At 60.3% G+C, this 27,929-nt stretch overlaps 1 protein-coding gene across 1 annotated transcript; it reads left to right on the top strand.

Annotated features, from left to right (window-relative positions):
• The first annotated feature begins 173 nt into the window (after window positions 1-173).
• On the top strand, window positions 174-27,929 carry FGFR1 (fibroblast growth factor receptor 1). Its single transcript, XM_051640829.1, is given in 19 exon segments — window positions 174-368; window positions 6,603-6,811; window positions 15,607-15,870; window positions 16,592-16,675; window positions 16,957-17,132; window positions 18,355-18,478; window positions 19,140-19,330; window positions 21,144-21,288; window positions 22,696-22,892; window positions 23,364-23,509; window positions 23,630-23,751; window positions 23,868-23,978; window positions 24,081-24,148; window positions 24,150-24,272; window positions 24,398-24,520; window positions 24,684-24,754; window positions 25,164-25,301; window positions 26,010-26,115; window positions 26,229-27,929. Coding segments are annotated over 18 exon segments (2,457 nt in total). The 5' UTR covers window positions 174-368; window positions 6,603-6,720; the 3' UTR covers window positions 26,406-27,929.

The following is a 27,929-nucleotide window of genomic DNA, read 5'->3' as shown; positions in this document are numbered from 1 at the left end:
ACCGCCTGCAAAACCCGGTGGGAGGCTGCCGGGGTATGCGGGGGGCGGCCCAGCAGTGACTACAAGCCCCATCAGGCCGCTGAGGAGGAGGAGGGTGTGAGGAAGGCGGGGGAGGAGCCGGGGGGAGGCGGCGGGGCGGTGCGGGAGCGGCTCAGTCCGGCGGCGGCAGGCGCACGGCGGGGACGGGCTGCGCAGCGGCGGCCGTCGGGGCGGCCGCGCCTCCGGGAGCTGCTCCCGCCGCCACCTCGGGGCCGGCCCCGCCATGGGGCGGCCGCTGTGAGCGCGGCGGCGGCGGGGCTGCGCCTCTCGCCCCGGCCGGGGCTCCCCGCCATTGTTCCCGGCAGCGGCGGGCACCGCGCGGGGCTCCGGTGAGTAACGGCCGGCGGGGCACCGGGGCATGGCTTTGTGCTCTGTGCGGCGGGGGCCCGAGCCGGGAACTGGGGCTCAGACCACCCCTCGCCCCCTCGAGTGCGCTCGTAACGGGGCGACTCGACGACGGCCGCGGGCACTGGGCGGGGGGGCTTCGGTTTGTGGACTCTGGGGGGTTTGCGAACACCGCGGGGGGATCCGGTTTGCGGGAGCTGGGAGCTTTGGGACACTGGGGGAGGGCGTCGGTTTGGGGGTGCTGGGGGTTTGCGGATACCGGGGCCGTCTGGGGTGCCTGGGTCGGAGACTCCAGTTTGCAGCCCCCGGGGGGGCAAGTAGGGGGGGTCCCGGCTTGCAGCCCCTCCGCCAGCGGCAGTTTTGAAACGCGGCGGGTCCGAGCCCGTCGTTCGGGCCGAGCCCAGGCTGGAAGCCCCGGCGCGGGGGGGGACGAGGCCCCTCCGAGCTGTGAGCGAGCCCGGCTGGGGGCTCTTCTGCGAGTTGCTGGCGGGCCCCTTTTTCCGAAGAGTGGCTGAGCGGGAGCCTCGCGGCTTCCCGAAGAAGGTGGAGAAGGTGCTGGATTTGGTTTTGTTTAAGATCTCGACTCCTGGGGCGTTGCGGTGGTCGACGGGGACGGAGGTTCTCGGGATAACGCGATCCTTGAGTTTACGTTTCCCTTTGTGTTTGCGAGCTGCCCGCGGGGAGGTGGGAACTCGAGAGCCTCCTTTATCCAAACTCCCCGCGGGGCTCTGGGAATCGCTCTGGTTTATACGTGGCGAAGGATGCGGGAGCGCGGCTGGTGTGCGCAGCCCCCGGCACCGGGCCGGGGTTCGGCTGCGGGTTTTGGCTGCGGCGGTGGCGATTTTTGCGGTTGGGTCCGTGAGCCGCGGTAGCAGCCGGCTGGCTTTGGGCGAGGAGGGAGCAGAGCAGAGTAGTGGCCGCGTTCAGGGTTCACGAAGGAGCTGTAGCTCCTCGCCGTTCCCTCCTCTGCCCGGATTGCTGCGTTATTGCCCCGTGCCCCGAGCGTCACGGCTGGCGCAGCACCCTTCCTTCCCGGCAGTGTTTAAACCTTCGCCCAACTGCTTGGGTTAATACACCCGACGGGCTCGGCGGCTGCTCGGCTCAGGGTCCCAGCCAGGCCGAAAATCGGGATTTGTGTTCAGGCGGAGGCGGCGATTTGCTCTGGCTGGAGATCTCTGGGTGCCGACCAGCTGGATGCGGGTGTGCGTGCGGGGGCGCGGGGGGCAGCCCCCCTGCCCAGCCCGGGGACGCTGCCGGAGCGCGGCCCCCGCACACCGCGCTGGCTAGCAGCCATTTTCCCCCCACAGGAGCACTTCCTCCCCTAATCTCCGTGTGGCTGGCATGCACTGTTGCCTTTGCGTTGTGTTGCTTTGGAGGGGATTAAAATAAATAGTCCCTGCCCTGGCGGGAGAAAGGCACCTCGTGTGCATCCCCTGGCTCCGGGCTTTGCTGCAAATGGTGCCTCCTTGGGAGCCCTCTCTGCCCCCGGACATGCTGGGAAGGAGCCCACGTTCCTTCCAGGTGTGAACTGGAGCTCCCTGATTGTTTATCTACCTAAAATCCTAAACTGAGCCCCAGCTGGTTTCCCCCTGATGCTCCAGCCCCTCAAAACTCTGGCTGTTCGAAGGGGCCACTCAGCTGGGCTGGTCACAGATGCTCATCCCATCCCTGCAATTCAGATTTCTCTTGCATTGTGGACCTGCTGCTTCTGGACACAAAAGCAGATACAGATAGCTGGGGATATGTGTGCTGGAGAGTGTGTCCTTCCCCTCCCAGCAGCTTTCCTTGGAAGAACTGAATGTAGCTGTATCCCGCTCCTTTGTGGACTAGATAACAGGTCTATGCCCTTCCAGGGGATGGCAGGCTGTGGCTGTGTCCCAGTGTCCCTGTCCTGGAACAGTCCACTGCCAGAGCAGTGAGTGGTACCAGCCCAGTGGAGATTTTCAGATACCAGTGGATACTCTGCAGGTCTGAAAATCAAGCCCTTGGATAGGGATCCCTGAATTTGAGGGTACTCCTTCAACTGAACTGGGTTTACAGAGATCCACAGGTAAGAATGGGCCTTTCCTCATCCTTCCCACCCCACATGCCTGGCTCCCCTGCTGCTGGATGCCCACAGTGTGCGGTGAGCTCAGTGCTGGAGTCATCTCCAGAGCTGTAAGGCCTCACTGCAGGCTGTGGCTGGGAAGGGTTAATGCAGGATTTGTGCTGCACAGTTGGATATTTATTTTTCCAAGTGTGCATCTGCTTTAGGCATTATAGTTTTTCCCTATAGTTACATTTGCAGTTGTGTTTGCTTTTTATTTCAGCAAATACTTGTTTCCTGACCTGAGCTGCAGGCTGGAGCTAGGAGTGCTGGGCAAGGGAAAGGCTTTTCTCTGCATCACCCACAGATTCTGCCTTTGGCGTCCCCGTCTTCCCCTGGAGGGCTGCTTGTGTTGAGTCTTCGGGGAAAAATCGAGTCTCCTTTCTGTATTTTGGAGCTGGAGAATATCTGTGCCAGGCGAGATCTCCCATTGGCAGCCACCACCTCTCCACCCTGAGGGATGTGTGTCCCTGTGCTGGGTGCAGCCCCCACCCTGGGCTCCTGGATCCTTGCAGACCTGGGAGCCAAGCTCAGACTCTTCTCCCTGTTGTGTCTGGCCTTGCCCTGTTGTTCTGCCTGTGGCTTCACACGCTGGTGTCTGGCTCTGAGACACCCTGGCACTTGGCTGCCTGTGGGACACTCTGACTTGGTGAATGATGATCAGTCCAGCTCTGCTTTAGCAGGGAGATGGGGGCTGCATGAGCTGAGGTGAAACTGCCCCAGCCCAGAGCGCCCCAGCCCCACCACCGTTGCCATCATCCTGCTCCCAGGGCTCAGATCAAGGACTCCCCTGCAGGATGGTGTTTCAAGAAGCACTAGCTTGAGTCTGGGCTTCATCGCCAGGTGCACCAACCAGGCACCTTGCTCTGGCACCGGTGCCTGCTTTTGGCACCTTGAATGCATTCCTGGGCATGAGCCACAGGACGGGAAGGGGCTTCCCCACTACACTCAGCTCAGAAATGTTTGACATCAGCTGCTGCCTGAGCGTGGAAGGTCCCATCTTGTGCGGTGTCCCTGAGACAGCTCACGAGTGACTCATGGGTGTGGGAGAGGAGAAAGGCAAAAGTGCAGCCTTTGGGGTCCCCGAGGGGACAGGTTGCACCAGTCTGGTGCTCCTGAGCAGAGGGGTGTGCAGACATGATGTGAGGGCTCCCTCCCCAACACACGGGTGTGCAGGAGCGAGTGCCCAGGGGGTGCCCAGGTGGGTGCAGGGCTGTCCTGGTGCTGCTCCAAAATAGCTCTGTGGGTGTAATGGCCAGTTGAAATTGCAGCCTCGGCGGCAGGTCTCTCACTGCTGCTGTTTTTAGTTTTGAGTCCACCCCTGAGCAGTAAATTGCAGTGTGCTGGGGGAGCGGGGACGGTGCCTGGCGGGAGCTGCAGACCCACCCTGCTCGAGCTGCCGTCCTCCCGGGCGAGCGGTTTCCTTTTGGGCTTTCTATAAAAGCTGTATAAACACGGAGAGGAGCCATGCTGGTGCTTGCACAGGTAGGAGCACACTCCCCACTTACTTGCCTCCTTCCCGAGCTGGGGCAGAGGAGCCCTGGGGGGGTCATGGGGCTCCCTTTTCCCCTGGGGGGGAAGGGTCTGCGCTGTCCCTTCCCTTCAGCATCCAATCCTCTAAACACCAGGATTTTCTGTGGTGCTGCTGAGCCTGTCTGGGAGCCAGCAGGATGTTTCTTTTGCCCCTGTGCACAGGCTGTGTCCCTGTCCTGCACTGTCTGCCTCCTAGCAAAGCCGTGGCTGCTGCCACCTCCCCTGTCTGCCCTGGGAGCCGAGCATCGGCCGTGCCCTCCCTCTGGATCTTGGCACTCGTCCCTCCCTCTCCTTCCCAGGGACTCTCCCAGACACAGGGCAGCTCTTGGCTGCTGAGTGATCCATACGCCATGGAAATATGCTGCTGTCGAGCCCCTGAATCAGCTGGAAGGCGCCTGCTCTGAGGTGTATCTGGAGAAGGGCTTCGTGGTGCACCAAGCCAGCACTGACTCATTTGTCAGGAACTGCCACTTCTGGAGGCACTGTGCTCCCATCCCTCCCTCCATCCCTCCCCTCAGCTCGGGAGGCCCACGCAGACACTCCGCATTAGGGCATGTTCCGGGGAGCATGTGCTGTCAATAAACAAAACCACTTAGAGACAGAAAATAATTTCCAGAAATACTGAGGACTTTTTTTTTTTTTTTCCCACAAAGAATTCCACCTCCCCCCTCCAAACCCTGATAAATTGTTAACATTCAGTAACTGTTTTAAGGCACGCTGCCTGGCGCCTGGGAGTGCTGGCGCTTGGAGATAACGTTGGTGTTTGCTGGGTGCTGCTTTTCCCTGCCTGGCTGCTTGGGTCAATGTTTTGGATCCCAAATGTCCCTGTGCAAACCAAAGCTGGAGCAGTTGGGGCAGGGAGGAGGCAGCCAGAGCCCCCAACCCCGCAGCCAGGATTTCCTCGAGCTGCAGAGGTGGTTCGGAGGTTCTGAGTTCTCCAGGCAGAACCTGGTGTTAGACTGAAGCCCTTTGGGGCTGGATCTGGCAGTTGCTCAGCCCATCCATGAGGAAAAGCTGGCACTTTCGGAAAAGGGGAGCAAAGTGTCTTGCTCCCCCTCTGGGACAGGAGAGGCAGTGGCCAAGTGCTCAAGTGTGTGGGGAGGATGAGTAGTGCCTTATTACTCACTACAATTATTGCTCACTGTTTTTAACAGCTCATACTTTAGCCAGGCATCTTACGGCAGAAGGAAGTGCTTGTTCCTGAGGCAGGTTGGGAACAGCTCAGCACGGGGCTTTGGAGAGCACGAGTTGATTGGGAGAAGAGCAGGGTGAGCTCAGGATACTCGGCCAGGGCTGTGGGGCACGAAGGACCAGCTGCACCCCGGGGCTCTGCTGGAGCCTGGAAGAGGGTTTTGGGGTGGTATCATCCTGTCCACACCCTGGTCCTTGCTCTTCTCCCGGAGGATCTGCCGCCAGCCGGACCGGCAGGGTTGTGCAATTCTCTGGGCAGGGATCTCACTGGCGAGCTCCCGATGGACAATTAGTGATGACCAGTGTCAGGACCTCCATCCCAGGCTGCTGTGGGGCTGCAGATGTGTTGCGGGGGTGGAGCAGGGGGGGCTTGCTCGCATCCAGGCTGCTGGGAGCAGTTGGCCAGGGGTGGCTGGGTCTGGGCTTTGGCTCCAGCATTCCCCTAAAATGTGTTTGGCAGAGCTCCACTCTCCCAGCGTGGCGGGAAGGAGGGACGGTCAGAGGGAAGGAGGGATGAGGTGACAACCCTGGGGCCCCCTGAGCCAGGATCAGAGATGCTGAGTCTCCCTGTGCCAGAGCCTGGCTCTGATACCTCCCTGTGCGGTGCCCTTCCCTGGCCTGGGAAGGGGATGGGGACCCGAGGGGATGGGCAGCTGGAGAGCCCAGCGTGAGAGCTGGCAGGGCCGAGAGCAAATTGCAGTGCTGGCTGTGGAAGCCAGGGGATTTCTCCCCAAACGGCTGCTCTGAAAACAGCTGTTGGTGGAAGGGGATCTGCACACGTGGGAGCAGGGCCAAGGCGCCGGGTAACCCCTTCGGCTCGGGAAGGTGGTTCCATAGGGAAGGCTGCAGACTTGCTCTATAGGTCTTGTAGGGAATGGAGGGTCTGGAGTTTGCAGCAGTATCTGCTTCACTGGGGGTGCATGGAGATGTGGACATTAGATTTGGGTTTCAATATGTGGGATTTGCTGTAGCCAAGTCTTGGAACAGCTAGTCCTGGAGTGCTGGGCATTTTGAGCTGCTTGGGAGTTCCTCTGTGCAGCACAAACTAAGTGCAGGAAGAGGAGAACAGAAATCTCCAGTTCTTTAACAGGCATTTGAAAATTTCTCCCAGTTTGGGGAGATGTTGCTGCACTCGGTTCTGCTTGGCCAGCGTTTTTGCTCTCCACACATCAGCACTTTTATGCAGGAAAACGTAACCCTGCCAGTCAGCACTGGGTCACATCAGGCTGTGATGGGTCCAGGGGACCTGCCACCACAGGTCCAGGGTATCTCCCTGTCTGGGTTGGATGCTGGAGGAGTGTGGCCTGTGGTGGCAAGCACATCCAGTGCTGTGCACGGGGGTTGGGGTGAGTGTTGGGATGTGAGGGTCCATCTCGCCCTGCCCTGACTCTTCTTTCCTCTTTGGCAGCTCAGAGGGGCCGACAGCCCAGCGGAGACCCCCCCTGTGCCCGCCCAGGGCCAGCCCGGGGTCCCCATGGAGTGGGAGTTGCAGATGGCAGTCGCCGAGCAGTAGCTGCAGCAGTGGGATGTTTACCTGGCGGTGCCTCATCCTTTGGGCTGTGCTGGTCACAGCCGCGCTCTCCGCTGCCCGGCCGGCCCCAACCCTGCCCGACCAAGGTAAGAGCAGCAAAGCGCCTGGTCCCTCTTCCTTCGTGTTTCCTGGTGATAAGATAACCACCCTCCCCTGCAAGAGAGGCAGAGGCTGGTGCCAGGCCCAGCACAGGTACATCCACCTGCAGCTGCTGGTGGGGACGTGGTGTTTCTGGTCTGCCAAGAGCAGTCTGTGCGGGTGTGGGCTCCGCGGCGCCTGTGGGCGTCTTAAACCTGGAGGGGAATTGTGGCAAAAGTCCAGGGTGTTTGTTTGGAGAAGGATACAGAGCCCCAGGGGCTGTGTCCCCAGCGGGGGGGTCTACTGTGTGTTGTGGCACTTGCTTCCCTGTTTCAACCTGCACCCCGAGGCCCGTGTGAAGCCTTGATCAAGCTCTGCAGCCTCTGGTGCTGGGTCATCCTGCACTCGGTGGGGATGAGGATTTGGGGGCAGGGCAACAGCACTGTCTCTGCCAGCACATGGGATGAACTCACCCCGTGGAGACCCTCAGGATGCTCTGGTGTTGCCCCCAGCCGGGGAATGCCCATGGGGGGTGGGTTTGTTGTCTTGCATGGGGGGATCCCTGCTTGTTGCAGCCCCACACACTGACCGTCCTCCACCCTGATGCTCGGTCTGACTGTTGGTTCCTGCAGCCCTGGTCTCTGCAGCACTGTGAGGCATCATTGGGGCTGGAGAGCACAGCCCAGGCAATCCTGCTCACTTTGCATCCCTGCTGTCCTCTAAAAGCCTTGCAAGGGCTCATGACCCGCAGTGAGAAGGCTGGGGGTTTGGTCCTGTCCCAGCCCAACAAAGCTCTGGAGCCCAGCAGCAGCCTGGGATGCAGTGGATGGGCTGGGTGGGTGACCTAGCCCCTGAGACAGCAGACTCAGAAAGCACTGCTCTGGCATTTCAAAGCCTTGGTCTTCCCCTCGGTGAGGCAGAGAATAACCAGACCAGGAACCACCGTGCAGGACTCCTGCCTTTTGGTTTTAATTACCCAAGAATGTCTGGGCTGTGGGGTACAGCTTTTCTTTTCAAGGCTGGCCCCCTTCCCTCTTCCTCCCACCCAGACCTGGGTGCTGTTGTGGGCACGGTGCTGCACAGTGCCCTGGGTGAGCAGCAGAGCTCCCTGTGGCCCCATCACAGCTCAGGGATTGGGATGGGGCAGGAGCTGGCACCGGTGAGCAAACCCACTGTGGTGAGGTTTGGCTGGGAGATCCAGGCTGGAAGCTGGAAGCATGCTGGGATGCAGGCAGGGGGCTAGGGCTGGTGCGTCCAGTGTAAGCAGCAGGTTCCCTGGTTTTGGATAGATCCCGTGGGATGGCTGGAGCTGTGAGTGGTCCCCAGGGAGCTGCGGGCTCCAGAGAGGAGCCTGGGCAAAGCATTGCTTGCAGGCACCATCTCAGATTTTTCCATTGGCGTGCTCAGTCCCTGTTTTTGTAAATAAAGTGGTTGGCAGCAGTAAACATGTTTTTCTCAGGAGATTGCTCTTCCTGGAAGATCTTTCCTGGTGGCGTTTCAGTTAAGGATGGCTCTTGTGCTGCCAGGAGATGCCCCAGCCCTGGCTGTGACACTGAGAAGACTGTCTGGGTGTTCAGACCCGGTGCTAACTTGAGCAGTGGTGGATTTTGGGGTGCTTAGGGAGCCCTGCAGCCTCCGGGGGGTTTGGGAAGCAGCGTCAGGCAGTGGAAGAGGTTGGAGAGGAGGGAGCTGGTTCCTCGCCAACCTCATGCCAGGGCTAACAATAACCACTGGAAATGTTTCCCGACACGGTTCTCACCAGGGCAGCCCAATTAGTGCCACAGCAGGAGCCTGGCTGGGGCAGAGTCCATCCCTTGGCTCTAGGGCCAGCTGGTGGGAACAAAATGTTCCCAGCAGGACATGCGGGATGGGAAGAGCTGGCCCTGGGCCAGGCCACTCGGTGGGGCTGTGTCACCAGCACCTTGCGGGTCACCTGCCGCCATGAGCTCCAGCTCCAGCCTCTGGGGAGTTTAGGGTCCCACAGGGTGTAGATGGGGGTCACTCCTGTGCTGTGGGGCATCGTGTCCCCAGGGCTGGGCTCCCTCTCCTTCCCCCCATGTCCCCACCGGTTCAAAGCCCTGTCTGGGGACAGTGGTGGCCGCGCTCAGGTCCCCTCCATGACGGAGGCAGCAGCTTTCCTGGACTTTGTTCGGGATGTTTATGGGGTTTCAGTTTACTCGGGCTCTGAGGCAGCTCAACTCCCTTCTCAGGGAGCGAGTAATCCCCCGCGCCCGGCCAGCAGCCCCTGCCTGCCTGCCAGGAGGGTTTCCAGCCACTCCTCGTGGCATAGGGAGAGGGCTTGGGAGCCCGGCCTTTGTCAGGGGCTTGCTCCTGTTGCTCAAAAATCTGCAGCAAATAAAATATTAATGGGCGCTTGCTGCATTTTATAGTTACCTAAATTTGGAGGTGGTAAAAAAAGCCCTAGTTAAGGGGAAAAGCCAAGAAATTTCCATGAGCAACCTCCATCCCTTCCCTCACAAAGCCTCTCTTTGTCTTCAGGTTAAATAGAAACCTGCAGAAAATTGCCGAGGGGATTTTTTTTCTTTTCCCCTCTCTCCTTGTCTGCTATTGTCCTCCCTGCTGTTCAGGCATTTCCAGGACTCAGGGTCTGCCTCATCCCTGCCCGGGGGTTGCTGGGGGTGCAAAGTGGCCAAGCAGGTTTTTGTGGGGAGGGAGGAGGGGGGGGTCCTTGAGCAGCTAGTTTTGGGGCATGCTGAGCCCTGATGGAGACCCCTGTGCAGGGGATGCTTTCCCCGTCTACCCTGTGAAGCAGGAGGGACTGGTAGCAGAACCCAGGGTGCAGCCCCCCGACCCTTGGGGTTGGGAGCAGGGGGCTTCCCTATTTCTTGAGGCCACCAGCTGCTCCTCTCCTCAAAATGCACTCAATGGTGGCAGGAGCATGGCACGTGAACCTGGGGGCTTCAGTCTGCCCCCCTCCCCCACCCAGCAGCAAAGATGTTTGGGGGTGTTGTAGCCTGGAGAATGCTGTCACCAGCCACAGCATCCCCAGAGGTGGCACAGGAAGGGTCCTTGGCTTGTCCCTGTTGCTCCATAGGTGGACTGTTGGCTTTTGGCTTTGTCCCCTGCTCCCCATTTCCCTGCTGCCCCCCCCGCGCCCCGCTCCTTGTTTTGGCAGCTCTGTGTGTCTCCCCACCCCTTGTCCCAAGGGATGAGGTTTGGAGCAGTTGACCCCTCGCTGGAGCTTTCTAAGCAACTTAGAGATCCCCAGCCAAGCCGTGGAGCCTCCTGCTCTTTTGCTGTTGATGGCAGCAGCCCAGGATTGTTACCAGAGCTCGGGGGGCCCAGCAGCCCCCACCCACACTCCAAGCCTTCCTCTTCCCCAGACCCCAGTTGCTGCAGTTCCCTGTCTCCCCGGGACGTTGCTGTCTCTTCTGGGGCATCACTGGCCTTCCCCTCCCCAGCCTGTGGAGCAGGCATTGTTCCCACCTCCCGCCTTTCCACTCGGATGCTGTCACTCCAGCCCTTAATTGAGGAGAGGGAAAAAAAAAAAAAGTAATACGAGTCTTTGGGAAAAGCAGGAAAGCAGGAGTTCTCTGCTGGAGCCTGGGCTGCAGAGCTGCCCCATGGCCGGGGGGTTTTGGGGAGGGGGTCCCTGCGTCTGGGGGCTGCCTGGCTGCCAGCCCCCCCCGCCTCCCCCCAGTGTGCAGCAGCCTGAGGCTGCTCAAGAATGATGTGGGGAGGAGAAGGAAAACTGCCTGTGCCGGCAGTGAGCCAGGGCTCAGGCAGAGCCTGTGGTTATTGCAAATATCCACAGGCACGTGTGTGGATGGGGTGTTCGTTCACTTGTGCTCCCCCGGGCTGGGCAGGACCCCCGGCTATCCTGTGCTGGGGGGGAGTGTCTGTACCCTGAGCTGCTCCCTGCTGCAGAGCTCTGTGCATGGCCAGGGGTGTCCCGGGGGAAAAGAGGGAGATTTATTCTGTCAGCTTTGCAAACTACCAACAGGCCTGTTAATTAAATGCTGCTTCATTTGACGTGCGGGCTGGGAAGAGCAGGAGTGCCCAGAGCAGGACATAAATCCCCCTTTCCCTGCAAGAGGAGGCATCTGGGGACCTGAGGATGGGGAGAAGCTGCTGCATCCTGGGCTGGCTTGGTCAGGAAGAGCCATGGGTCTCCTGAACCCCCCAGTGAGAGCCAGGGGTGCCCTGATCCCCCCAGGAAAAGCCAAGTGTGTCTTGAGCCCCCCAGAAAGAGCCAGTAGTTCCCCGAGGCACGGACACATGCCCGCTGGCATCTCCCTACTGCAGCCTGTCCCTGGGGAAGGGGCACCGGGGCTGTCCATCCCCCCCCGGAGCAGCGGGGAGCTGCAGGGCTGCTGCTGGGGGCATCCCCGCCCCCCCCCGGCGCAGCCCCCAGGGAGAGGGGGTTGCAGCAAGGAGAGGAGGTTTTTAAATAAGAAAGACGCCAATCCCCAGGTCCCGGTAAGCGCTTCCTGTTGGGATTAGCGGAGCTGCCGGGCATGTGTGTGCTTTTTCTTCAGGAAATACCTTCGGAAAGCCCCGCTGGGGTCTCCAGGGCAACCGGCGGCCGCGGCCCCGAGCCCCCCGCCCGCATTGTCCCCGCGCCGCTTTGTTGGCTGCTTTATTGCCATCGCCGGGACTGCCCCGGGCCCCGCCGCTCTGGGGGCTGCGCCGGGCTCCCCCGGGGGACCGTGGGCTGCGCGGAGAATGGGGAGGGGGTGTGAAGGTTAATCTGTGCCGCTCCTCTCCCCAGGGCTGCGCCGTGTCCCTGTCCCCGGCAGGGGCCAGCCCCGGGGGAGCCGGTGACAGTGAAATGCACTTGGTGACACTCTCCATCTGGCCGGTGCTTGCCGGGCTCGGCTCCTCTTCTCGTTCCTTTTCAAAGCTGGAGTAAAGCAATAAAGGGGTGGTGGGCTGCTCCGGCCCCGCAGCCTGCATTTACTTTTCAGGCTGGTTTGAGGAGGTGAGACCCCCGGGGCTGGAGCTGCCCCTCGCCTGGCCCGGGACCTCAGGGCTCCCCACAGGCTTTAAGTGCTCCCGTCCCCGACACCCTGGGATGGGATCCAGACCAGAAAGCTGGAGCTGCCCCCCAGCCTGCAGAGTTTTAAGTTAAAAAGGGAACGGCAGATAGTTGAGCTGTGCCAGATCTCACGTGCCCTTTGCTGCTTTCTGCAGGCAGGCAAGCAGCTTTGTTTGCCCTTCTCGCCATTGCCCCGTGCTCAGAGGGGGCTGTGAGTGCCCCTGCACACCCCGCCGGAGCTGCAGCAGGGTTGGGGGGAGGAATCCCACCTCCTAAAAGCAGCGACCTGCCTTTGTGTGACGCTGGGAGCACCCCGAGCCCGGCGGTGCAGCGCGGGGGCAGCTCAGGGCGCGGGGAGGAGAGCCAAGCGTTTGTCTGGCCCATTAAACTGCTGCTAACGTGGCCGGGCCTTGCTGGAGCGGCCGGCCAGGCCGGTGGCTCTGCCCGGGGGCTGCACCTGGTGCCTTGGGTTAGGTTACAGAAAAGCAGAACATGAGAAAGAGACACTTCAGACTGATGGAGTCCAGCGATCAAACGCCTTTGCAGTAATTAACATACGCGGAGCTGGTGATCCAGCTCGTGCTGCTGGCTGTGAGGGGCAGCCCGGGACCCTCTGCCATCCCTGGTTTGACAGAGATTCTGCATTTCCAGGGGGACTTCTGTGCATCAGCTGCCATGTGAGCTGGGCCATCCTGGTGCCAGCGGGGCTGTCCTGGTGGCTGTGGCACTGTATGCCTGCAGGGGGGGGCAGCCCCCCAGCACTGCTGCCCAAGCCTGTCCCAGCCCCGCTCCCGCCGGAGGGTGAGCTAACCTGGACATGCTCATTAGCCTGTGAATTCGTTTCCAGGCCGTTCCCACCATGCCACGTTTTCCGCCTTATCCCTGAGTGCCAGAGATGTGCTTTGGGTTACCAAAGGGCAGAATCCTGCCTTGCCCTCTGCCTCCCCTCTCCTGTCCATCACTCTTGATGCCTCTGCTCCTCCCTGGTCATGCTGATAATGCAAAACAGCCCCTGGCTCGGAGGGGCTGGGGGCAGGGGCTGCTGCCTTTGAAAAGTGATCTGGCCACACGCCCAGCAGCCCTCCCTGCAGACCCCCTGCCCAGGCTGCTCAGCTCAATGGCCTGAGGGAGGGGTGGCACTTGCACAGGGTGCCCGGGACCATGCAGTGCTGTGCCCATGGGAAGGGACTTGCCTGAGACACTCCAACCCAGTCAGACTGGAGTGGCTCAAACTTTTCCATCTGTCCAAATTCCCTCTCTGCCCCCAGGGCCTCCTCCTTCCCAGCCTGCAGCTCTGGTGTCTGTGAAGCATGGGGCTGGCAGGAACTTCCCTCCCACCCCAGCGGGTCCTGCAGACCTTTCCAGGTGAGCTGGTGGGCAGGAGCCTGTGGTGGTCCCTGAGACAGGCTGGGTGTCCAAGCCCTTGGACCACAGCAGCACCTTTCTGGCTAGAACTGATCCTGCACTGGTCAACCCTGGACCTGTGCATGGGTCCACGTGTGCCAGTGCCCTGGGAAAGGCACTGGGGACATCAGGGGATGTTTGCAGGTGGTGGGGTCCTTGGCAGCTCCAGGCACCTTCTGCAGGTTATTCTGTTCGATAAGGAATGTTTGTCGATGTGTGGGGAGGGGGTGGTGGAGAGAGCGAGATAAGGGCAGATAAGGCAGTGGCTGCAGCTCCACGTTTGGTGTTGGTTTGGGTTTTCGTGGCTGTTTATTGCTTGCTGACCTTGCTCTGTTTTGAGAAGGGACCCGGGGGGGTGGGGGGGAACGGGACAGGAGGATGTTGTGTTACTGAGTCCCGTGGTGTTCAGGCAGCCAGGACATCACTGCTACATTGTGTGCGCTGGGAGATGGCTGTGACTAATCACTTGAAACACAAATCAGAGCTGCTAGAAGGGCCCATCCTGTGAGGCTGCCAGGGGAAAATCGGGAAAACAGGATTGCAAAAGCAAGACCCTTCCTCTGCTGCCTAAGGGACTCCCACCAGCCTTCACCTGCCACATTAAAACACTTTGTATCCTCTTACTGACGGATCTGGAACCCTGGCTTTTGGTCTTCTAGCAGCTGAGGAGAGGGAATTCTGCCCCAGCCACACTGTTTGCCTTCCAGTGCTAGAGCAAAAGAAGGAGAAACTCTGGAACTGCTCATAGATGTTTTCCCCATGAAGCTCCTCATCAGTACGAGGAAAAGTGGCCAGAAAGTGAAATGCAGATCGTGATGCATGGGAGTTTCTGGAGAGCTGAGCTTTCATTTTTGGCAGTACAGAGCTGCTGGTGGGTCCTGAGAGGAGCTCCTGGCCCTGGCCCCGTGCTGCTGCCCACCAGCCTGAGCTCCCTGCCTGTGCTGGTGCAGCTGGGGACGTTGGACCAGTCCGGATTAGTGCTCCTCCAGCACATGCTCGGATGCTGTGGGCATTCATAATTAGCAGCTACTTTGCAAATTGCCTTGCTCCTTGCTGGGATGAGTCCCCAGGGAGAGCTGTGGCTTTGCTCTTGCCCCTGTGGCCGGAGGATGGACCCTGTGGGCTGGGTGCCTGCCAAGCACCTTGGTCCTTGGGGATCACGGCCCTCAAGCTGCAGATCGGCTGAAGCTGGGACGTTTCCAGGCCTGGCTGGGCTGCCTGTGCGGGGTTCATTGCGATTTTCCAGCCCCAGCTCTGGACCCCCAGTTGCACTGTGGAGACTTTCAGCCATGCCCCAGTGGCACCAGCAGCTCTTGCCTTCAGCCCACCCTAAGCTGGCCTGCCACCAGCCCGGAGCTGCCATGGGAACACCCTGCTTCCATCATGTTGCTGCTGAGCAGCTCCAGCCCCTGAGAGCATCATCCACAGCATCACTCAGATCCTGGAGCCAGGCATGCCATCCCATGGTGCTCATTCCCAGGATGATGCTCACTTTGCATCCACTCTGAGCTGCAGCAGCCTGAACCCTTCCTTGGGCTGCGAAATGTGAAGAGGTGGTTTGAAACCAAGTCATCTGCACCAAGCCCAGAGCCAGAAGAGCCACTTGGCCACCACCCCAGAGGGCAGCGCTCGAAGATGGAGCTGTGCCCACACTACCAGGTCCTGGAGAGACAAGATCACGTAGCAGCAGGATGGAGAGAAAGGATCTTTGTGCTGCTCACACAAGTGTCACGTCGGGGAGCAGCTGCAGAGGGGAACGCCGCGGCCGGCACCTGTTTGGCCGGAGCTCCCCGGGCTGACCTTTCCCGGCGATGCTGCTCTCGCAGCCCCTCGCTCCCTCCCCTCCGCGCTGTCCTGCCGCAGACCCTCGTCCCCCTGCCCTTCCTGCCCCCAAGCTCTCTTAACCGGGGTGAGGGTCCTGGTGGCATGGGGACCCCTGGCCCGCTTTGCTGCCTGCTCATGGTGGTGGGGATCCCGGGACCTCTGCGCAGTGGCAGAGCAGAGCAGGGATGTGGGATGCTCCTGGGAGAGGCCAGATCCTGCCCAACCAGCTGGCACTGCCTGAGATCTCTCAAGTTGCCCGTTCCTCTCCCATTTCACAGCCCCTGTCAAGGCATACTGCCCCTGAGCCGAGCAGTGCTCAGTAAGAGATGGGATGGGGGTGTGCAAGCTTTCAAGCCCCCAGCCACTGAGTGGGGTGAAGCGCTGGGTGCTGCTTGGGGTGCTCTCTGCCTCTGCCTCCCCCTGCTCTGCAGCCCCTTCCCTGGGCTCATTGGGAGCATCCCAGCAGCGCATGTTGCCTCATTAACACCGGGCTGCAGTAGCAGCAGCAGCAGCATGGTTTCCTTTGGTCTCTATTTCTTTTCTCCTTTTTCTTCTCCTCTCTCCTAACTCCTCCAGCTCTGCCTAAAGCAAAAATTGAAGTGGAGTCCTACTCGGCCCACCCCGGCGACCTCCTCCAGCTGCGCTGCCGGCTGAGAGATGATGTCCAGAGCATCAACTGGGTGCGCGACGGCGTCCAGCTGGCGGAGAACAACCGGACACGCATTACTGGGGAGGAGGTAGAGGTCAGGGACGCGGTGCCCGAGGACTCAGGGCTCTATGCCTGCATGACCAACAGCCCCTCGGGAAGCGAGACCACCTACTTCTCCGTGAACGTCTCAGGTTCGTAGCGGCCCCGGGCGTGCAGGGAAGGGGCAGCCCCGGGGCTGCGGGGCCAGGAGCAGGCTGCCCCCCCACGCCTTTGCATGCCCCCTGCACTGGCCACGCGCGGGGTCTGTCCGTCTGCGTGGTGAGTTCAGGAGGGATCTGTGGTTTTGGGGGCACCCGGAGGAGTTACCGGCACGGTGCGGTGACATCCTGGTGGCTGCAGGGCAGAGAGAAGCAGCTGGATGGTTGTCGCCTGTTTGTCTGCATGGGGCTGGGGGCTGCAGGGCTGCCCGCAGGAGGGGGCATGTGATGGGTGTGAGCTGAGGTTCCTGGTGGTGTTGGTGGAGCATGAGACTGGAGAAAAACCCAGGCTCGAGGTCAGGAGGTGTCTGCCAAGGCTCAGGGGCAGCCCTGTGCCCACAGGGTCTTGGCTGCTGCCCCATAGGGATTGGTGACCCCAAAGACAGGTGAGGAGCTGTGCTTGCACACACGGCGTGGACCTCCAACATCACCTCTGGGGGCAAACTGCTCCACAGTCTCCGTGGGCTGTGAGCACCAGGACAGCAGGCACCGGCAGCCCTGGCTGTGCTGATGGGCATGCACAGCTCACCTGGGATCCCCACACCTCCCTGCCCAGCACGATCCCACACCACCAGCCCACGGTGCTCCGGTCCCTAGCTGGGGAAGGGAAGGGTGCACACACGGATGTTCAGCTGGACCGTCTCTTCTCTTGCAGACGCGCTCCCCTCCGCCGAGGATGATGACGATGAAGATGATTCCTCCTCGGAGGAGAAGGAGGCGGATAACACCAAGCCGAACCGTACGTGCCAGATGGGTTTGCTCCTGGCTTTGGGGGGTGCAAGCATCACCCAGGGATGGAGAAAGGCTGACCCGGGTGGGCAGGGGCTCCTGCCCCAGCCCAGGGCACCCAGCACTGGCACGGGCTCAGTGCGGGGAGCACGTCTGGGTGCACCAAGGCAAAACAGCCTGATCAGAACAAGGGAAGGTGCTGGCACAGGTACCTTGGGTGCTCCTTGTGACTGATGGCCTGGTGGGTTTGGCTGGGTGCTGATGCTGATCCCTACCCCTTCCTCTTCTCAGAGGCTATTGCTCCCTATTGGACCTATCCTGAGAAGATGGAGAAGAAGCTCCACGCCGTCCCCGCTGCCAAAACAGTGAAGTTCAAGTGTCCGTCGAGCGGGACACCCAACCCCACCCTGCGCTGGCTGAAGAATGGCAAGGAGTTCAAACCCGACCACCGCATCGGGGGGTACAAGGTACCAGACTGGGGGAGGCTGTGGGGAGGTGCTGGGGAGGCTCAAGGGGCTGGAGCCAGCGGGCTCGCTCTGGGATGAGGAAGGGAAGGTTTGGGAAGAAGCTGGGCAGCTTAAGAGCCACTGAGCCCCCTGCCCATGCAGCCCCCGTGGGGACAGATGATCCCCTCTGATGTTCCTGTTGTGAAACATCCCCACTGCAGTGACCTGCTTCTGGGTCATGTTTGCAGCAGCTCAGTCCCCCAGGGAGGGGGCAGTGGGGGAAGCCTCTGCCAGCTTCACCTAATCCCCCCACCAAGCAGAGGGGGTCTCAGTGGCTCTGGCCAAGATGAGATATTAGGAAGAAATTCTTTCCTGTGAGGATGGTGAGACATTGGCACAGGTTGCCCATGCCACAGGCTTCAGTCAGGCAGCAGGGACACCCCACAGGAATGTGGTCACCTCATGGCTCTCGGTGATCATGTCCCAGGGAGCGATGCAGGCTCATGGGCAGGGAGGAGAGGGGTTGTCAGCTGTGCTGCAGCTTTCAGATGGTGACAGCTTGGTGCCTTGGATAGTAGAAATGCAGGACTGTGGAAATAACCAGTTTCCAGCTGGGAGGGAGGAATGGAGCCATCCCAGCAGGGAGCAGGGCTTGGGGAGGTCTGGCGGGGAGGAGCTGCAGGGGCTGGGTGCAGGACAGTACAGTGTAGGAACAGCCATCCCTTTGCCCTGTGGCTGGAATGGACCTGGGGAGCACTCCCAACCCAGCTGAACCCATCCCAGATAAATTGTACCTGTTCAGCAGCACCCAGGGAGGTGTTCCAGGTGTAAAACACTCTGTGCCCTCTCGCCAGCAGGGCTGGCTACAGGAAGCATTGTGGGTCTGAGCTCCGTGCCAGCCCAGGGAAGTAGCTCTTCCCGGGCAGCAGCAGCAGGGGAACAATGCTGGTCTGTTCCCTGCTCGCTGGGGCCACTGGAGAGGGGTGTCCCTGCACTCCAGGACAGCCCATCACGCTCAGCTCCCAACATCTGCTTCCCGGCGCAGTTGGCTCCGTGGCCAGGCTGTCCCAGGACAGCTGGGAGCAATTACAGTCCCTCTGTAGGAAAGGGGAAAGGTGACCTCAAAGGGAGATTTATGTCCTGCCTGTGGCAGGGAGCGGGGGCTGAGCCAGCTCTGACGTGAGCAGGAGCCAGGGCTGGTGTTGACACGTCACGGGCTCCGTTCTCATCCCTGTGCCCCCAGGTCCGCTACGCGACCTGGAGCATCATCATGGACTCGGTGGTGCCGTCCGATAAGGGCAACTACACCTGCATCGTGGAGAACAAATATGGGAGCATCAACCACACCTACCAGCTGGATGTCGTGGGTGAGGAGCTGGGAGGGCTCACCCTGGGTCCCCAAACCCCTCCGAGCAGAAAAGGGTGCTACAGCCTCTGGAGGTGGGGATGGGGAGTGTGCACTTCCACGGTACAGTGGGTCTGTGAGCAGGTGAGGTGGAGGGTTCACCTCAACCCATTCTGGGGGTTTTTAATTGTGGTGGAAATAATTTCATAGACCAGACAGAAACTTTTTCTAATCGCCTTATTAGCCATAATTCCCAGCTGGGAAGGCTGGTCTGAGCAGTTCCACATGTGGAGCTGCTCTAAATGCCAGTAAATGAACCATTAAAAATGTGATTTAATTTGATTACACTGAGCAAACTGAAGGGAACAGTCAGGGAGGTGAACAAAGGGGTTTGTTAATGCTGACTCACCACAGTGGCAGCCGCTTTGTTAATGGCTGGGGCCCTCATTTGGTTTGTTTGACCTCTGACCCCCCCAATAGGTACTGACATCCCCGTGTCCCCACACCAGGTTTCCACCTGTCCCCATTCCCTCCTGACTGCTCTGCCCCAGTGTAGGGGGGGCTCTGGGGAAGGGCACGCTGCAGTTCTGCTGGGTGCATCAGTGCCCATCACAGTGGGGGTCCTCGTGCCTGGGGGCACTGAGCACCCCGAGCGCCATGGTGAGGTGCCCCATGTCCTGCAGAGCGTTCCCCACACCGGCCCATCCTGCAGGCAGGGCTGCCTGCCAACAAGACAGTGGCCCTGGGCAGCAACGTGGAGTTTGTCTGCAAGGTCTACAGTGACCCCCAGCCCCACATCCAGTGGCTGAAGCACATCGAGGTCAACGGCAGTAAGATCGGCCCCGACAACCTGCCCTACGTGCAGATCCTGAAGGTAAAGCCAGACACTGGGCTGCCCCAGCCCACGTCCCCCCATGGGGCAGGAACGGGGCAGGGAGGGCAAGAGGAGCCACCTGGGGCTGGGGACCACCAGCCAGCAGCTGTCACCAACCTGCCCGGGGTGCCCTGGAGCAGCACAGTGTGAGAGGTGGGCAGGGGGGGCTGCCTGGCCCCTTGGCCACATCCAGGCAGTGCTGTCCCTTGGAAGCCCTGCAGGCACCTGCTGTGGGGCTGGGTGGGCTGGCCCTGGGGGTGAGCAGGGTGCTGGTGGGGGGGACCTGAGCCCCTCATCCATCCTGGCGAGAGCAGCTCCCTCTCCATGCCAGTGGTTCTGCTTACAATGAGCTGCTGTGCCACCCCCTGGAATGTGTGGCCATCCCTGCCCCAAGTCCCTGACCCTGGGGTGCAGAGCTGTGCCTCTGCCCTGGGGGTGCACAGCTGTCCCTGTGCCCTTGACCTCCAGGATACACAGCTATCCCCCATGCCCCTGGGGTGCACAGCCATCCCCCTGTGCCCCTGACCCTGGGGTGCACAGCTGTCCCTCCATGCCCTCAATGCCTCGGTGCACGGCCATGCCCCCCCAGGCCCCCAGGTGCACAGCTGTGCCCCCCCATGCCCCTAACCTTAGGATGCACAGCCACCCCCTGTGCCCCTGATCCCCAGGACACACAGCCATCCATCCGCCTGTGCCCTAACCCCTGGGCTGCACAGTATCCCCAGCCATGTCCCTGCCCCCCAACACACACAGCCGGGGCGCAGGGGGGAGCCCCAGGACTGCCTGCCCCCCACGCCCCCATGTGCAGCCCCATCCCTCCCACCTGGCAGCGGGTGCCGGAGGGAGCAGCTCCGGGCGCTGCCGTTCCCAAGCACCGCGGGGTGACTCCCTGTTGTTGGTCTGTTCCAGCACTCGGGGATTAATAGCTCTGATGCGGAGGTGCTGACCCTGTATAATGTGACAGAGGCGGAGAGCGGGGAGTATGTTTGTAAGGTTTCCAATTATATTGGCGAGGCCAACCAGTCTGCGTGGCTCACTGTCACCAGACCCCTGGCACCAGGTAATCGGAAGGACGCCCGGCGGGGTGTTTCCTCGGACCGTCAGTCCCCGGCGGTGGAAAACAAAACTCGGGGCTCTCTTGTTTCTGCTGTTTCTGGTGCAACAAGCCATGGAAAAATACTCAGCAGGGCCGGCTGGGCTTCATGCTCCGTGTGTGTCCCGATGTCCTGTGTGCTTCCCAACCCCAGGTGCAGACACCAAGTGCCTGCGGGGTCTGTCTGTGTGTGACTAGGGACAACACTGTGCTCTGTCCCCCACCTGTCCCCGTGCTCCTGTGACCATCCTCCCTCCTTGTCAGCATCCTCCATGTCACTGTCCTCCTTGTCCCATCCTCCTGTCTCCATCTTCTCTTCTCCATCCTCCTCTCCCTGTCTACCTGTGCCCAATCTTTTGTCCTCATCCTCATGTCTCTGGACTCCTGTCCTTCTCCTCCTGTCTCTATCCTTGTGCCTCCTAGTGTCAGTCAAGTCCACTGGCCGGCTCTGCCTGAGGTTTATTTTTCCATTTAGCCCATTGCCAGCATGTTCACATGGGCAGGACACTCCATTTGGTGAAGGGTTTTTAACCAGCATCTCCGTAGGTTGGCCAGGATGAGTGGTCATCCTGAGGGTCTCTCTAGCAGGTCTGCAGTGGTCTCTGTCTGCTCCCCGGGGGTCTGGCAAATGAGACTGGGCTCTCCCTCCTCTCTGGACTCCTTCCCAGAAGATCTCATGTCGTTTGCTTCTCCGTTTTTTGCTTCCATTTTTCCTTCCAGACGGCTGGCGTTAACACAACAGACAAAGAAATGGAGGTCCTTCACTTAAGGAATGTCTCATTTGAGGATGCTGGGGAGTATACATGTTTGGCGGGTAATTCTATTGGGATCTCCCATCACTCTGCATGGTTGACAGTTCTCGAAGGTATATACTCCTCTTCCTCTCCCTTTCCTCCCTCCTTTCCAATGTATGCATTGTGGTCCGGGAGAGAGCACTTGCCAGCCCCTGCCCACCTGGAGCCGGTGGGTGAGCAGCTGGAGAGCTGTGGGGTTACTCCCTGCAGCCAGAGTGGGATGGGGCACATGTCCCCCCACCCTGAGCCCCCCTCAACCTCATATTGGGGCCTGTTCCCTGCTCTCTCCCTGGCCCAGGCGATGCATACCCAGGGGAGTTTAACCAGGGGCTGCTCCACCAGAGCAGGATAGTCCTGCACCCCAGGGCACGGCCAGCACTGCCCACGCAGGGGGGCACGGGGTGGCAGCAGGGTCTGGGGGTTGCTGGCAGGGCTGCCCCCCTGCCTGCCAGGGAGCTGGCCTTGCCCAGTGGCACAGGACACGTGCTGGGGTTGTGTGTTGCTTCTGCTGCGCTGTTGGGGACGGTTGTCCCCATCCCCATTGATGCTGCTCCTCAAGCATCAATGCTGCATGGACCAAAGCCTGATAACTGCAGCCAGGAAAGTTTTTGGGGTGCTGTGTGGTTGTTGCTTTCCAGCCAAAAACTTTCCCTGTTATCAGCCACCGCTTTGTCAGCCGGGTGTGCTCGGAGGTGGGACAGAAACCTTCAACTCCCTCTTACACCTCTCTCTGAGGCTCTGTTCTTTAGGGGGGTCAGGCTGGGGGGCTGCCGGGGGTGCAATGGCAGCTCCCACCCTGCCAGATTCACCAGAGCTTGTGGCCACACTGGACCGTGCTGTGTGGCTGCAGCTGCTCTCAGCTGTGCATGGCACTGCCACCTCCTCTGCCACCAGCGGCCACCAAAGCAGGGGCTGGCCTGTGGCACTGCAGGGATGGGACCCTCCTTCTCGCCAGCCAGGGGGTCCCATGGCAGATCCCTGCTGCTGGAGGTGCTTCTGGCTGCTCTGCCCTGGGCTCTGCCGGTCATTATCAGTAACACCCCAGGCACTGCTGGATGGCCCCTGTACCCTGCTTGTGCTCAGGGTGACCTCCCGAGAAGGAAAGGGGAAGGGGACCTGTCCCCGGGGGTGCCACAGCCCTGTGGAGTGATGCAGGAGCATCCCAGCGCAGCCCCTGTGGGAGACCTGGCCAAGGGGACATGGGCACTGTCCCCTAAGTTCACACCTCTGTCATTGGCCCCTTCCCAGCCCAGGGGCCCAGCCCAGCCCTGCGGATGCAGCAGAGGCTCTGCCTGGCTGCGGGGGTACACAGACACCTTCCCCACCAGGGTGGGTGGGCAGGCATCCCCCTGAGTTTCACTGCACCCAGGCAGGTCCCTGTCGATCCTGGGGGGGAGCCGGGGGCTCCCCCAGCATCGCTCTGCTCCGTGGCCCCACGTGGGCTCACGGGTGCTAATGTCCTGTTCACACCAACCCAGCTATCGAGGACACCCCAGCCATGATGACATCCCCCCTCTACCTGGAGATCATCATCTACTGCACGGGCGCCTTCCTCATCTCCTGCATGGTGGTGACCGTCATCATCTACAAGATGAAAAGCACCACCAAGAAGACAGACTTCAACAGCCAGCTGGCCGTGCACAAGCTGGCCAAGAGCATCCCCCTGCGCAGACAGGTAACAGAAAGTAGAGAGGGGGTTTGTTTACACCTACTGCCCCTCCTGGGGGACCTACCCTTCCAAGGGGGGGTGGTTTCTGGATAAGGATGAATGGGGGGAGGCCCAGAACCATCTTGCCTTGCTGCTTGTGCCACCCTCTTCAACCTCGTGCCCATCTGTGGCTCGGGGTGGGGACCGTCCGTGGGCTGTGGCCGTCAGGGTGACGAGGAGGACCCAAAGGATTGGCAGCACTTCAGCGCTGGAGCAGAAGAGTGTGTTTTACACGCTGAGGAGACAGGAGGACTCCCAGGCTGTGTGTTTCATGGTATCAGCGCGGCAGAAATCAATTAAAAATGGTCCAACGTGCAGGCAGCGCTGATGGGGCAGAGGGGGCTGCGGGCAGGGTTGGGGGGTGAAGGTTCCAGGTCAGCATCTCCCAGCCAGGCGCGGGGCCCGGCGCTGCTTGAAGGTAACGCACGGTCCCTGCAGGTGTCGGCCGACTCCAGCTCCTCCATGAACTCGGGCGTGATGCTGGTGCGGCCCTCACGACTCTCCTCCAGCGGCACCCCCATGCTGGCCGGTGTCTCCGAGTACGAGCTGCCCGAGGACCCACGCTGGGAGCTGCCCCGGGACAGGTGAGGTCCCATCCCTACTGTCTGCACCTCTCAGCACAGTCTGGGTGGTGGCATCATGGATGTCAATGCTGGTGACCAACGTGCTTCCCCCCCACACACCTTGGGGTCTCGTCCCGCCAGGCTGATCCTGGGCAAGCCCCTGGGAGAAGGGTGCTTCGGGCAGGTGGTGCTGGCAGAAGCCATAGGCCTCGACAAGGACAAGCCAAACCGGGTGACCAAGGTGGCGGTGAAGATGCTCAAGTGTAAGTGGTGGCAAGAAGGGGAGTCCCAGCACAGTACCCTGGATGGGGATGGGTGTGTGCAACTGGGGGGGCTCAGCTTGGTCCCCCCCCAACCTCTGCCTTCTCTGCCGCTTCAGCCGACGCCACAGAGAAGGACTTGTCCGACCTCATCTCCGAGATGGAGATGATGAAGATGATCGGCAAGCACAAGAACATCATCAACCTGCTGGGAGCCTGCACGCAGGACGGTGAGGTGTCCCCTCTGCCACTGCTCTGACCACTATCTCTGCACTGGAGGGGCTGCTCCTACACCCACGGTGGTCCAGCCCCTCATCCCACCATCCCCACAGGACCCCTCTATGTGATCGTGGAGTACGCGAGCAAGGGGAACCTGCGGGAGTACCTGCAAGCCCGGCGGCCCCCCCGGCATGGAGTACTGCTACAACCCCACCCGTGTCCCCGAGGAGCAGCTCTCCTTCAAGGACCTGGTCTCCTGTGCCTACCAGGTGGCCCGAGGCATGGAGTACCTGGCCTCCAAGAAGGTGAGGAGCATCTAGGGAGCCTGATGGCTGGGCTCTGGGGGTGCATCCTTCCCTCCTGGCCTTTTTCATGATGGGGAACCCCCTGGGGACTTCGGGGACCACCTGACGGCCCCGCGCTCGGTCAGTGCATCCACAGGGACCTGGCGGCCAGGAACGTCCTGGTGACCGAGGACAACGTGATGAAGATCGCTGACTTTGGTCTGGCCCGTGACATCCACCACATCGATTACTACAAGAAGACAACAAACGTGAGTGGTGGGCAAGGGGCTTCGCCGGGGTGGGCAGGGGCAGCGGCGCTGGGGGTGCCCCAACCCACGCTGGCAATGACACAGGGATGTAGGGCTGGTCCCCCAGGTCCCCTGGCTCCTCCTGGGTGGCACGGAGCTAACATGGGGCTTTCTGGTGTGGCAGGGTCGCCTGCCGGTGAAGTGGATGGCGCCAGAGGCTCTGTTTGACCGAATATACACCCACCAGAGCGACGTGTGAGTAGTGCCTGGGGGGCACGAGCTCCCTGCCCAGCTTCGCCAGCAATGGGAGGGGAGGGGGTGATGGGGAGACCCTCACTCACCTGTCATGACCTGGGGACATGGCTCTTGGCCACCCCATCCTGCATCCCTGCCTGCATCCCGCTCAGGTCCCGTCCCACCCTGCTGCAGCTCGTGTAGCTGCACCTTAATTTAATGAAAATGTAATTGGCATCAGCAGAGCAAACGCTTTGAATCCAAATTACATTTGGCGCTGGGACTCATTCATCTTGCAAAGCAAATCTGAGCTGCTGGTGCTTGTCCCTCCCAGTGAAGAGCTGCTGGCTGTTCCCAAAGCTCTGTACTGGGGGAATCAGCCCCCCTGGAGCTGGTGGCCCAGCCTCTGGCCTGTGCTTGCCCCGGGCAGGTGGTCCTTTGGCGTGCTGCTCTGGGAGATCTTCACACTGGGTGGCTCGCCCTACCCCGGCGTGCCAGTCGAGGAGCTCTTCAAGCTGCTGAAGGAAGGACACAGGATGGACAAGCCCAGCAACTGCACCAACGAGCTGTGAGTGCGGGGCTGGGGGAAGGGGGGAAATTCATCTTAGGAAGAAGGGGTTCTTGGGCATTGGAATAGGCTGCCCAGGGCAGCAGTGCCATCACCATCCCTGGAAGGATTTAAGAGTCGTATAGACAAAGTACTGAGGGAGATGGTTTAGTTAAGGACTAGTCCATTTTAGGTTGAAGGTTGGACTCTGTGATCCGGAAGATCTTTTCCAACCCAGGTAATTCTGTGATCCTGTGATGCTGGCATCCCCACACCCCCCACCCAGCTGGGGACCAGCACAGCTTCCCCTGCTGTGCCCCCGGAGCACAGGGGACAGGGGGGTGTTCAGAGACTTTCCCAGCAGTTCCCAGCCCTGCAAAACCATCGGCTCTGTCTGTTTGCAATAATCAACACCTCCCTTCGTTAGGGAGATGTTACAACTTCGTTCTCAGCCAGAGCCAGTCCCAGGGTGACCCCAGAACAGGGACTAGCTTAGTTCCCGTGCATCCTCCCAGAACAGCTCCACATCCCTCCCAGTGTCTGTGGCAGGGAAGACAAGCAGGGATTTCACTTCCTTCCACACGGGATTAGCCCTAAATCCTTGGAACAGTGTCTGTGCTGGCCATGGGTCCCAGCCCAGTGCTGGCAGCCCCGAGTGCTGCTCGGCTCCCATGGGTGGGGGTCCCAAGCCCTTCTACTCCAGACTGAGCCTCCCCTCTGCCCACCCAGGTACATGATGATGCGGGATTGCTGGCACGCCATCCCCTCCCAGAGACCCACCTTCAAGCAGCTGGTGGAAGACCTGGATAGGATCGTGGCCATGACCTCCAACCAGGTAGGAGAGGTGGCAGCCCCCGGCCCCTGCCGGCACCCACCCTGCCTGGGATGGGTGCTCCCCGGGGCACCCACCCCCCACCTGAGCCTGTCCTTGGGGATCATCCCTCCCAGGAGTACCTGGACCTCTCCATGCCGCTGGATCAGTATTCTCCCGGCTTCCCGGACACCCGCAGCTCCACCTGCTCCTCAGGAGAGGACTCGGTGTTTTCCCACGACCCTCTCCCAGACGAGCCGTGCCTTCCCAAGCCGCCCCCTCAGCACACCAACGGCGGACTGAAGCGACACTGAGGGTGGCACTGCCAGCAGGGACTGCCATGCCGTGCTGTGCCATGCCGTGCCACTGGACACTGCCCGCGCACCCAGGCGTGCTGAGCTGTTGCAGAGACAACTGTAGCCTCTCACGTCACCAAACCCACCCATGTCAGCTTCTCCCACTGCCTTTCTTGTGAGCTCTCTACAGCCCAAAGGTTTTTTGTTCCAGTGTTGGTTTTTTTTTGGTGTTTCCTTTTTTACTGTTTTTTTAAAACCTCTTTTCTGTGGAGTCTGTGCTTGAATATTTCCACTTGGATAAGCTGAAACCCTTTCCCATGGGCAGGACCAGCCAGGAAGCCTGCTGCCCTTCCTGGGAATGCGTGTCCTGACAGGGCACGGAGAGCCAGGCTTTCTTGCAGCTTGGAGAACTGCTGGGCTCCTGCGGCCCCACCAGCTGGGAATGTCAGCGTGTCTGGGTCTTGCCAGCGTGGAGCTCAGTGCCGGGATGCTCTGGAGCTGATCCTGTGGCTCAGCAGTGCCAGCACCAACAGGCTTTGCTGACCAAACCCCTGGGATGTGGAAGATGCAGCGTAGACGTGGCTCAGCACTGATGGCAGAGGCAGCCAAATACCCCAGTGCTAAAAACAAACGTCCTGTGTACATAGCTAAAAATATGTATAAATATGAATATATATTTACATGTCTTTTTAAAAGGGTTGTTACCAGAGATATACCAGTTTGGTAGTAAGGTACTAGTGGCTGGTAGATATCAGTTGCTATAAAAAAAAAAAAAAGTTCATATATTTTGCTACTTTTGCTGTTTTTATTTTTTTAAATTATGTTCTAAACCTATTTCAGTTTAGGTCCCTCAATAATTGCTGCTGCTGCTTCAGTTTTATATGGGGTTGTATTAAACAATAATAATAATGTGTCGATGCCTTTTGGGAATACGTTGTCATTACGTGCCTGGCCTTGCCCTGGCCCCCGTGTCCCTGTCACCCCCTGGGCTGTGGCAGGGCTGGGGTGGGGACACCATATTGGTGCTGGGGGGGCCAGGGCAGGGGTCTGCCCTGGGTTTTAGGCAGTGCTGGGGAGGGGGCTGCAGCCTCTGCCCCAGGGGTTGGCTTCCTTGGGGGGCTGGGGTCACGCCACTGCCATGCCAGACCCCAGGGACACTTGGAGCAGTTCCATGTGGCACCAACTTGGTGGCACCAACTCCAGCCCAGCTGGGTGCCCGGCTCCAGCCCCTGCTCCCAGGGGATGCTGCCAGTGCCTTAGGGTGCCTGGGGGTGCCCCCCGGTCTCCGTCCTGGAGGTGATTGCCGTGTCCAGCTGCCCGAGCTCTGCCGTGCCAGGGAGGATGGGGCATTCCCTGTCCCCTCCACCAGGGAAGGGGCCATCTGTGCCCTCATCCCTCCCTGTCACTGGCCTTGAGACTCCAGAGCCAGGACACTATTACTTGAAAAGTTTATTTTGCCTTTGTATGGAGAAATATTATTTGTTGTAAACTCTTCTGTAATGAATCTGGAATTCTTGTAATTATTAAAGACTTTAACCGAGA

This window comes from Apus apus, chromosome 26 (assembly GCF_020740795.1).
Source record: "Apus apus isolate bApuApu2 chromosome 26, bApuApu2.pri.cur, whole genome shotgun sequence".
In the NCBI taxonomy this organism is placed as follows: Eukaryota; Metazoa; Chordata; class Aves; order Apodiformes; family Apodidae; genus Apus; species Apus apus.
The sequence above is the reverse complement of the archived record's forward strand: the minus strand, read 5'-3'. Positions and strand labels throughout refer to the sequence as shown.